General features: G+C 34.2%; 1 protein-coding gene across 2 annotated transcripts in view; it reads left to right on the plus strand.

Moving 5' to 3' along the window:
* Positions 1-12,693, plus strand: part of LOC114326523 (putative inorganic phosphate cotransporter) — a 167,918-nt gene that overhangs the window by 65,093 nt on the left and 90,132 nt on the right. The window contains exons 1-3 of one of the 2 annotated variants that reach the window (XM_028274918.1): positions 1,187-1,315; positions 8,578-8,714; positions 12,249-12,561. In XM_028274918.1, the coding sequence (XP_028130719.1) occupies positions 1,297-1,315; positions 8,578-8,714; positions 12,249-12,561 (469 nt within the window). In that variant the 5' untranslated portion in view covers positions 1,187-1,296. Of the gene's footprint in view, positions 1-1,186; positions 1,316-8,577; positions 8,715-12,248; positions 12,562-12,693 lie in introns of those variants that run through there. The other variant, XM_028274920.1, reaches the window with a different exon arrangement.

A 12,693-nucleotide genomic window follows, 5' to 3' on the forward strand; every position in this document is an offset into this window, starting at 1 on the left:
CCTAGTTTATTATTAGTTTAGTTAGGGGGTTAGTTTTTCCTAAAAAACTAACCCCTTCCACTGCACGACCTCAGATCATCCGTAAATTCTTTCTTCTTTAATTTTTATTATACTTTCTTCTTTTTCCAATAGGTTCCATCCAATTATCATTTTTTTGGGCTCAAATATTATCCGCCCTGGCTATTTTATAATGACTCGGATTTACAGTCAGCCTTTGCCACTGCTCCTGCCGCTGCCGGAAATATTGCCCGAAACACGATATCGACGCGAGTAAAGTGTTCACATCAGTCCTCACTAATGTCCTCAACTTATTACCGAACGACTCGCAACGATGGAAGACGTGGAGGTTATTGCGGCGACAGCATTATGTCTTCTCAGTATAAATAATTATTTAAATTTGAAAAGAAATCAAAAATGCCGTCGTCAAAGAAGATAATTATAAAAATTATTAGGTATTGTTTGTCCCCTAAATCAATACTGATCGTTTTTCTTGGATGATTTTCAAAGTTAAATTATTTGTACCTATGCAATGTGCTTTATTATTAAAATCGTAGAATAATAAAAGCAAGTAAATACTTAGTTATCCTAGAAACGACGAAACACAACACTTCCTTTGGTACTAAAATGCTGGCGGAAAGTGAGCGAGAGTGGCTGAATATGAATACTCACTCGCATTCGAGCTGTCTCTCCTTTGACTTCCGTCCCAAAAAACAGACTTTTAGGGGAGCGCCATGCAATGGCAGCGGCAAGAGCAGTGGCACAGCGAGTGACCTATTTACACACTCACGATGCCCATTTCCCTGTACCATTCCCTGTCCATCAGGGCTGAGCGTATCCGGTACGCAAAAATCGACAATAATATGTTGTTTTTTCGGTTTTAGGGCCAATTCTCCATTATAAACAATATTTTTAATAACAGTTGACAAACAGCAGACGATTTAAAGTAAAGATTGCTGTATCTTATTGTTATGGTAGCATAAACTACATAATAACCAGGATTTCAATTACCTCAATAAATGCTTAATGTTCTGTATACATCATAAATCATCAGGGTAATGTGCTTACTGTATTGAATGGCATATCATCGTGTTTACTGCTGGGGAAATCCTCTAAGCAATAACCAAATATGACGAGGACAACAAGACACCTTGACATAAACAGTTGCTCATTTTGTTTTGATGTTATTGCTTTATTTTTTTATATGTTATAACCAGTTCCAGGGTTCCAGTAACAAATCAGAATATTTTGTCAGTTTTTAATATTTTCTTTTAATACCGTATAACAGTAACAGGTGCCATGTCAAAACATAACACATGTAAGTAATCGAAATTAAAAAAAAAATTATTTATTTATAGTTTTTTCGCAGTCATTATGGAGTAATAAGATTGTAGAAGCAGGTAGTTTCAGATTTAGGTGCCTATATAATATTATTTACAGGGTAGAGATAGGTTGTCTTTTTAGTTTTGCAGACCTATAGCCATTAAAACAAAAAAATATATGCTGAAATTACTTTATTGCTTTTGAAAATATGTCCCACCAAGATCGATACACTTTTGCATACGTTCAAACCAATTGGTAAAACTGTTATTCCAGTCTTCAGCTGACACCTGCAAGATGGCTGTTTTAAAGGCATCGATGGCTTCTTATGGCGACTGAAATCGCAAACCACGCATTGAATTCTTGATCTTTGAGATTGTGAAGAAGTCGTTGGGACTTAGGTCGGGGCTATACGGTGGATGGTTTAACAATTCAATGTTTTGAAGCTCCAAAAACTCAAAAAAATATACATCACCCTATTTAATGCAAATTGAAATCTAAAATAAAACCTAACTTGCACGCATTGTCTTTTGGGCAGTGTGATCAATCAGACGTAACCGTTCTTCGATCTTCTAGAGCAATTGTTGCCACATGACCAGATTTTGACACAAAAGTTGCGACCATTTTCTTTGATACACTTCGAGGACGGATCACTTTTGTGGTTTTTCCTCTACTTGAAACACCCACACAGCGGATTGGCATTTATTTTCCGGTTGGTAGGAGTAAATCCAAGATTCATCGCCACTAACAATACTATAAACGTTTTTTGAGCTTCCTTTTTTGAACCGTTCCAATTCCAATGTTTTTCGACACCAATTGACGCGAGCCGCTTTTTGCTCTTCTGTAAGCAAATGAGGGATCCAAGGGCAAACTAACTTCCTAACACCCAGTTTTTCATGTAGGATCTTTTGGATCGAGGTCTTTGAGATGCCCAATGATGCCTCTATCTCCCGGTATGTTACACGGCGATCATCCTTATTTAACTGACGAACCGCATCAATGTTTTGCCGCGTGACTGCTGTTTTGGGTGGACCTGGCCTGGATTCGTTGCTGAGACTGGATCGACCAAGTTAAAATTCGCAATACCAGCGGGAAATAGGTGACTGGTGTGATGCTTCATTTCCAAACACAGAAACCATTTCAGCGTGATATTGCTGTTGTGATAATCCTCTCCGAAAATTGTAGAGTATAGAATAGAATAGAAATATGCTTTATTGTCACTGAAAAATTATACAAATTTTATGGACAAAGCTTAATTAAAGTCAGAAAAAATAAATAAATAATATCTAACAATAACAATAACAAATACAATTTTCTGAAATTTGATAAATCGTCAATATAAAAAAAAATATACATAAATACAAAATATAAGTTAATAAAGTAAAGAAAAAAAAAACAAAATCGATATATTGCAACAATTTATAGAAATTGCAAAGTGAATATACAACAAAGTAAACTATTTATAGACATATTAGATAGATGAGCTTTTGTCATTTTACGGAACTTGGGGAAAGATGTTGCAGATTTGAGTTGTAGAGGAAGATGGTTGTATAGTTTTTTTGCGGAATATAATATAGATTCCTTTACTAACTCAGAGGACGGGATCGGTAAATAGACATCAAAATTTGAATTTCTGGTGGAGTAGTCATGACGAGGCCTTGCTGTAAAGACATGCATGTGTTTACGAATTAAGCAAACAGTTTCTAAAATATATAAAGATGTAAGGGTTAAAATGCCGTTATCTTTGAAGTAACTTCTGCAATGTGTTGTTCTTCTGAGGCCAAACAGATACCTTATTGCTCTTTTTTGTAATTTAAAAATAACATCTAACTGGGCAGCTGTACTAGAACCCCAAAAAGGAAGACCATATCGAAGATGAGACTCGAACAAGGAAAATATGTTAGTTTAGAAGATGCTAAATTGAGTTCTTTCGAAACAGATCTTATAGCATAGCAGGCTGAGGCGAGTTTCTTACTTAACAAATCGACATGAAGGGACCATTTGAGGTTGCTGTCTAAAAAAATACCAAGAAATTTTACAGAATCAACGGTAGAGATCTGGCTGTTATTAACAAGCAGGGGTTGAAGAGCACTTTTATAGGATAATGCTACTATCTAATCCACGTTAAAAAAGAGTAAATTAGAGTCAGACCAGGTTTTTATCGTAAGCAAATCAGAAGTTATAGTTGCATGAAGAGATGCAATAGTTGAGTTGCTCCAAGTGATACTGGTATCATCAGCAAAAAGAAAAATTTTTCCATCGATTTTTAAGTTAGTGATGTCATTTATAAAGATAAGGAACAGTAGAGGACCCAATACTGAACCTTGTGGTACTCCACATACAATGTTTTTGAGACTAGAGTCAGTATCATTTGCTCTAACTAGTTGTTTCCTATTATTCAAGTAAGATTGGAACCAATTCAAAGAAATACCTCGAATCCCATAGAAATTTAGTTTTTTAATCAAAATGTCGTGATTTACACAATCAAAAGCTTTGGCATAGTCACAGAAAACAGTGGCAGTATAAAGATTATTGTTTAGTGCTTGGTAAACCTCATGAAGCACAGAAAACAAGGCATCAGTGGTACATTTATTAGTTAAAAAGCCGAACTGATTTTGGGATAAGATGTTGTTATCAATGAGAAAGGACATAAGACGGGTTTTTATGAGTCTCTCAATAATTTTTGAAAGTACCGGTAGTAAGGCAATAGGTCTATAGTTGCTTGTATTGTAAAATATTATTGCTTGAAAATGTTCTCGGCTAAGATCCATTTTTCGATCGACTTGCTAATTTCAAAAATTCACTGTATTTACACGACTGCAATGAAATTCTCGATTTATGTCAACAAAAGATTGAGGTTACGTTTGTGTTGGAAGGTTTTAGTGGTGGCGCTCTCTAAGCCGCTATATGCAAAACTAAAAAGACAAGTCACGCATAAGCCATGCATAAGCATGACATCTATATAGACACCGAATCTAGTGGAGTGACTGCCGCTCTCTTTGAGCTCAACCAATTGATTTGATTTTGCGTATGGTTAACCTTTATCTAAATTTAATATTCTTAAGGTCCCCAATTATCTGGTTCTCCCATCTGATTTTTGGGTTTTCCTCGTGGTCTGCCTGATACTGGACTCAATTTGGTTATTTTGTTTAACAACTGCTTCTAGATTTTTTCTTTTTATATGTCCCGTCCATCTGAGTCTCGGTGCCTTGATAAATCTGACGATGTTTTCTCCTTTCAAAACTACTTCGTAGTTCATTAATTTTCTAATTTTCTAAATGCCCTGACAAATTTTTGAAAAAATTTTTGAAGAAATTTTTGAGAAAATTTGTCAGAGTAGGTATTATACATTTTTGTAAACCATCACAAAAGAAGAGATCACAACGAACAAAAAGCAGAGATAAAAAACAGATATAAAAAGAAGCAGATAGTTTGTTTTTTACATTTTTTTTTAATTTTTCCTTACAAAAGTAAGCAAAGTAAAACTTTATAGTATTTATATTTTTATAAATTTGTTGGAAACATATGGGAAACTTTTTATTATTAATTTTACGAAAAAAAGTTATTCTTTATAAAAACTTCTGCATGCCTCAAAACCTAAGATTCAATCATCAGATATCAAATTTTCTCAATATTATACGAGGTATGTCAAAAAATGTGAATTTCGGTCAAGGGTAAAGTACCTTTATTTCTCTCAATATCGAAAATTCTTATGATAAAAAGTTATTTGGAATTAAAAACTAAAATCAAGTATGCAATTACATGCTTCTAATTGAAAAAAAAAATTCAAATTTTTTCTCTTTATGGATACTTAACATAGTTTTTAATTATTACAAATATGATAACTCTTTCATTATTCATTTTACGAAAGAAAGTTATTCTTCATAAAAAGCTCTGCATGGTCTAAAATCTAAGACACAACCATGATATATCAACTTTTATTAATTTTATACGAAGTGTGTCAAAAAATAGGAAATTCGCTCAAAATTATAGTACCTTTATATTTCACAATATTTTAATTAGAAGGATGTAATTGCATATTGAAACATAGTTTTTAATTCTAAACAACTTTTTTAATAACCATTTTCAATATTGTGAAAAACAAAGGTACTTTACTCCTGAGTGAAATTCATATTTTTTGACATACCTCGTATAAAATTAATCAAATGTGATATCTGATGGTTGCATCTTTGGTCTTAGGACATACAGAGCTTTTTATAAAGAATACCTTTTTTCGTAAAAGTAATAATAAAATAGTTATCGTATGTGTAATAAATAAAAACGAAGTAAGTATCAATAAATTTGAGAAAAATTTGGAGAATATTTTTTTTTTCAATTAGAAGTATGTAATTGCATATTTGATCTTAGTTTTTATTTCCAAACAACTTTTCATAATAAGAATTTTCGATATTGAGAGAAATAAAGGTACTTCACTCTTTAACGAAGTTCATATTTTTTGACATACCTCGTATAATATTGACAAAATTTGATATCTGATGATTGAATCTTAGGTTTTAGAGCATGCAGAGCTTTTTATAAAGAATAACTTTTTTTCGTAAAATGAATAACAAAAAAGTTTTCCATATGTGTCCAACTTAAGTAGACACACTGTATATAAAAGATTAACAGCACGCAGCAGTTAAAAAAGTAAATTTTGAGCAAAAATTACCCATTTTTAATTATTATTTGATAACCCTCTCATATGAATCATATCCTTTCTTGAAAATATCTTTTGTTTTGACCTAAACTTTGATAAAAAATTTATTCCAACCTGTACGAAATTACATTTTGATTTACATGATTGCCATATTGTAATTTTATTTGCTCGGTCTATTACCAATACCTCGCGAGCACTTTACCCGGGTAATCCTAGGATTACCCGTTTACCTAACTTTACCTGTAACATAATAAACATCATAAATCATCAGGGTAATGTACTTTTTCGAATGGAATATTAACGTGTTTAGTTCTGGGAAAATCCTCTAAGCAATAATCAAATAAGACGAGGACCACAAGACACCTTGAGATAAAGAGTTGGTCATTTTGGTTTTATTTTATTGCTTTATTTTTTTATATAAGACGAGGACCACAAGACACCTTGAGATAAAAAGTTGCTAATTTTGTTTCTATTTTATTGGTTTATTTTTTTATATTTATATAACTAGTTCCGGTAACGAATCAAACTATTTTGTCAGTTCTTTATCATTTCCTTTAATATCGTAAAACAGTAACAGATTCCATGTCAAAACATAGCACATGTAAGTAGTCATTATTGTTTTTAATGGCAGACATTAATCATTCAGTCAGTCACAGTCAGACTATAGTTTATGGCTAGTTCAAGGGAGTAATGTGTAGTGTATGTGATGGGTAAATGTCTTGTAACTTAGTAAAGTCGACTTCATTGACTTTACACAGAGACGCTTATTGTATCCGAACGTCTGCGGTCCCTCAGGTGAGTACCGATCCCACAAAGATGGAATGGAAATTATTTTCATTGATCAAAGTTTTTAATAAAGAAAAATTTCCTACCAGCCGGGATTGGAACTCACAACTCTTTGGATCCAAAGGTAGGTCTCTAACCACTTAGCCACGGGGGTGGCTATCATATCATAATTTGCCACCTCTCGTCAGTTGCTGAAAAGAAACCTTTTATCATAATGGGTAAAATCTATTTCAATCCAGCTCACTGACGTCAAAATTTGTTTACTTTTTACGGCAAAATTGTTAAAAGTTCTGGTATTTCTGCGAGTTATAGAAAAAATATTGTATTACACACTAGGGAAAATTCAGCTTTTTTTGCTGTCGCATTTATTAACTTTATTGTATCGGATTAACCATTAGGCGGACTAGGCTGCCGCAAAGGGCCCGGGCACTTGATGGGGCCCGCATCAAAAGAATGGGTAATTTATGATTTCCAATCAAACTCAGTTTTTTGATTTGTCTTCTGTCAGATATCAGGAAAATACAACCCACTTCAAGACAAATTAAGCAGTTATCTTAAAAGGCATTTTTATGTACATTGTTCTAATCATTCCCTCAATTTGGTAATCAACTTTGCAAGCAAATTTTACTTATAAACTGGTAATTATTTTGGTACGGTACGTTTTTTTTAATTTCTACCAAACGATGGGCCTTATAGTCCAATCACTCACGGTAAAATATTGCAAAATCTCCGGATTTTAAAGAACCTTTGGATTTGAAAGAGAGCTTGGATTGACATGAAATTTGGTATAAGCGTAGCTAACATATCAAAGAAAAAGAGATATTGTTTCGATGTGTGTTTTTGCTCCACCCCTTCTCGGTGGTGAAAAAATATACCGTCAAAATACGTCCGTCAAAAGTGGATAAACTTACTAATTCTAAGCAACTTTTGTTCAATAGAGTTTTTTCATCAAGTCAATATATTTTGAGTTATTTGCAAGTGAATATGTTCATTTTTCAACAAAACATAACACGTTTTTAGACGGTTTTTCGCAAATAATTCAAAAAGTATTTTATCGAAAAAAATATTCTTAGTATAGACAAAATATAGCTTTTAAAAAATTGAAAAAATGGTGTATATGTGCATTCTGTAGACCCAGTAGAAGCAGAGTTGTAGCTAATGAAAAGTATGTTCTTATTTGTCAAAATCCAAATCGAATATTTCAACGTGAAATAATCAAAAAATGAAGCACTTTTCATGGAAACTCATCATAACTTGTTTAAATGTTTAACTAAAACAGCATTAGCTATTCTTGTTTTTTTTTTAAGTTTCTAGCATAAAAGTAAGGACATCTTGGATATTAGTGCACCCTAATATGTCTGTGTAGATTTTGGCATTGGCTCCTCCGACCATCACTTGTAACACCGTTGCCGTATCCTCTATTTTTTCATACTATCACGTTACAATTTTTTGTGATATTATACACGAGCGGGACACCCTCAAAAAAGCGCTTAGTTTTCGAGATACTGACCACGCAGGGGTGAATGGCTAATTTTATTCATACTTTACATTTTCGAGGGTGCTAAAAACGAAAATGAGGTTTATTTTGAATTTTATGTGGGGGAACATTGTCAAAATCGCAATTTTAACCTAAAAATGAAAAAAATGAAATTACGTTTTTTAATATTATATACCTCGCTACAACTCTGTTCCATTTTAATATTTTTTTCTGAATTTTTACAGTATGCTCTAACATGTCTGAAGACAAAGATACCTGCTTCAAGTTTTTATTATTATGTGTTTTAACTTTTAGCTCATGTTTTTATTTTTTTTTTCAGGTACATTCTTTGGGGTGAGGCATGTTCAAATATTTTTACTTTTTTGGTTATGCCTGATGACATATGCCTTGAGATTCAACTTATCTGTAGCAATAGTTGCCATGACGCAAAGGACCTCAGTCAATACTGATGTACCGGTAAGTAAACCTAATTTAAGGCTCAGTTTTTCAGTGAAAGGTTAAAATTTTGGTTAGCTAACCTATAGCCCTTGTATTCTCAATATTTTTATACGGAACAGCGACTTGGACTATTCGCACATGCAGGCGCCAAAAAATTGATGCCTTTGAGATGTGGTGCTGGAGAAGAATGCTGCGCATACCTTGAAAGCTCATAGGACAAACGTTTCCATTCTAAGCTAACTCAATATTAAAAAAAGGCTGTTCACAATATGTCTGCAACGAATTCTGCAATTCTTTGGTCACCTGGTTTGCAGAGGTGACGACAGTTTGGAGAGATTAATTGTTTCTGGAAACGTTCCGGGGAGAAGATCAAGAGGACGATCACCAACTAGATGGTCCGATCAAATAAATAATTCAGCTGGAAACTCATTCTGCGAAGGTCTTAGAGCAGCTGAGGATAGAGACCAATGGAGAAAAGTTGTTGGGAATATTGGAAGAAATCACGATCCTCAGTAATGGGGAAACGACAAGAGAGAGAGATAACCTATAGTCCGTCCCACCTTGACTTTACAGTATAGGGAACATAGGCAATGCAGTCCTTATGAGAGTTTTTAGCGCAGTGATGCCGATTTTATTAAAAAAATTGTAATCGAACATTTTAGGATTCATATGCCTAATAACTGTATATCAAATAAACTTAAACGCATACGAATCCTAAAATTGTAGATTGCACTTTTTTATGTTGGCTGTAGTTATTGAACTTGTGCATGTGCAATTCGAGAGGCAATCAGTTTGAAAGGAAAATCTATTCATAACTTAATTTAATAATAACAAGGTAGAATAATTAGATAAAAACAAAATCATATTCTTTAAGCGCCATCTCTGCGGCGGATGTAGGCAATCATCATAGCTATTCAGACTTTACAGACGGCTGCTCTGAAAAGTTTATTTGATGTAAATCCGTACCATTCTCTCAGGTTCCACAGCCACGATATTCTGCGTCTCTCTATGCTTCTTTTTCCTTGAATCTTTCTCTGCATAATTAATTGGAGCAAGTTGTATTTGTTTCCACTTGTAATATGTCTGAGGTATTCTAATTTTCTTGTTTTCAGTGGCGCACCAAGGGGGGTTTGGGTTAAAACCCGTCCCAGGGCATATAAAAAAATATAAAGAATAGTAGGAAAATGTAACTTTTCTTTCAGAAACAGTACAAAAAAATTTCGGTGCCAAGCGAAGCTAGGACAAATAATCCCAAACAAAAATTTTCACAAATTATTCCTGGAAAAAAATCCCCGGCAAATAATTCCAGACAAAAAATCTCCACAAATTATCCCTGGACAAAATATCCCCCGACAAGAAATCCCCGGTCAAATAATCCCCGGACAAAAAATCCCGGACAGTTAATCCCCATAAATTTTTTTTGGACCAAATATCCCTACAAAAAATACCCGGACAAAAACTCCCCAAGAAATATTTGCTGCCGAATAGTTCTCTAAAAATTTTCCCGTGAATGCAATCGACTCAAATGTTTTTCAGCCTCAGTGCGTGAGAGCTATGGCAATCGCCATGAAACCGCTTTTCGGTACGAAAATAATGATTAGCAATTAAGATTAAGCATGAATTGTAATTTCGATTACCAAATTTCGAATTTCAATTCCATGCCACTTCATACTTCAAATTTTACATGACAAACGAATGTGAGTTTTTTCAAAAATCGTGGAAGATATGGGGAATGCGCTAAGGCCGTGGGAACCATGTTGTAATTATTCGCTTAAATCTTTTACTCAGTCTGCTTTGAATAACTATGTTCAAAACATTGCCTATTCGTGATGAGAACTGCTGGTCCTGAAAACGATAATCTTGATTGTAATGCAAAAAATCTGTTACTTCTTGTAAATGTATTGTCAAAAATATTTCAATTGTAATCATCAATGGCGTTATAACTCTTCGAGTGTCCTTGCGAGTTGTTTACTTCCATGTGTCGGTCCTGTGCCACTATTTTCCATTGTCTCACTCCCATTTTCTGCAGATCTTCTCTGACTGCATCTTTCCACCTTTTTCTAGGCCGCCCTACAGACTTTCTCCCACCTGGCCTCTCCCGAGCAGCTATTTCTAGTTTGATTTTTGGATAAATTTTTCGCATGGCATATTCTAAGGCCAGCTTAAACAACAATGGGAATAACGGATCTCCCTGTCTCAGTCCAGAATTTACGCAGAAAGTATTTGATATTTCCCCACCTCTTCTAACTTGTGCAAAGAAGTTACTTTCACTGCAAGCAACATTTCAGAAACCTGCTTCAAAAGCTTTCAAAAGCTATGTTAAAAGCCTGTGTTATGCATTTTCATAACAAAGCTAAACATTCTTAATAGCGCAAACATTTTTCACGGATGCACACAGATAATAGAGATAAATCTTTTTCTCGCAGTGTGAGAAAAAGATTTAAGCGAATAATTACAACATGATTCCTACAGCCTTAGCTCATTCCCCATATATTCTACGATTTTTGAAAAAACTCACTCGTTTGTCATGTAAAATTTGAAGTTTTCGGCATCTAAGTGGAATTCGAAATTTGGTTATCGAAATTACAATAATTCATACTTAATCTTAATTACTAATCATTATTATCGTGCCGAAAAGCGGTTTCATGGCCATTGCTATAACTCTTATGCACTGATGCTGAAAAACATTTGAGTCGATTGCGTTCACGGGAAAACTTTTAGAGAACTATTCGGTAGCAAATATTTCATGGGGATTCTTTGTGGGGATACATATTTTGTAGAAAAATATTTGTGGGGATTATTTGTCCGGAATTTTTTGGGGGGATTTTTTGCCCGGGGATTATTTGTCTGGAGATTTTTTGTCCAGGGATAATTTGTGAGGATTTTTGGTCAGGGATTACTTGTGCGAACCCAGCCCAAGCCAACCCCCCTAGAGTAAAATTCTGGGTGCGCCACTGCTTGTTTTGATGGTATTTAAGATTTCTATTCCTTTATCCACCTTTCTCAGAACCTCATTGTTTGTGACGTGTTCTATCCACGATATTTTCAGATTTCTTCTGTACACCCACAGCTCGAATGATTCAAGTTTCTTCCATGTTTTTTTCAAAGACAAAATAACATAACCTAACTACCCTATTCTGTCGGGCAGTACTCTGAACATAGACATATAATATATGGCTCTTATGCATTCACTGCACCTATGCGCAAGCGTAACCACAAAATTCGGAGTTAACTCATCGAATGAGTATTGGTTAAAATCTTGTTCAATTTAAACGAGTGTAAACGTTAACCTACTACTGAAAAACTGATTTACCAAGAATATTTCGATGACCGAAAATTAAATAGGTTAACCCATCACTGAGAAACTGGTCATTAAAAATGATATTTGGACGCAAGGAACATGTTTTAAAATAATTTATTTGTTATATTTCGTATAATAATGGTTTTTGTTTTTACTAATTTGACAAAAAGCATCTAAACAGTATGTGCATTTTATACTTCAGATATTTATGTACCTAACAATTTTGTTCTGGATATTATGTATTGTTTTAGTATTACAATTGGACAAACCAATATATAGTCCTTTCAGCTTTCTTCTTGGGATACATTATTCCACAGATCCCCTCCTCACTCTTAGCCAGAAAATGGGGAATCCATAGAATGATGTCGATAACCATTGTTATCAGTGCATTCATGGTGATTCTGATACCAAAAATGGCTGAATATTTTGGAGCAGAGGGCGTAATGGTCTGTAGAGTAGTTCAGGGACTAGCACAAGGCTTTTTTTATCCATTATTGTCAGCTCTAATGGGAAGATGGGTGCCAATTGAAGAGAGAGCCAGAGTTAGCGCTGTCACTTCTGCAGGTAAATAGCTCTAACCCTATTTAAACATTTCCATTTCCCAATGGAACATTCTGTATAAGAATGGTAGTTATCAGTGGCGAAGCGTCCATGTAACCACTGTTACCATTGGTAACAGTTACAAATCTTGCAAAT

The sequence above is a fragment of the Diabrotica virgifera genome, chromosome 2 (assembly GCF_917563875.1).
Source record: "Diabrotica virgifera virgifera chromosome 2, PGI_DIABVI_V3a".
NCBI lineage: Eukaryota > Metazoa > Arthropoda > Insecta > Coleoptera > Chrysomelidae > Diabrotica > Diabrotica virgifera.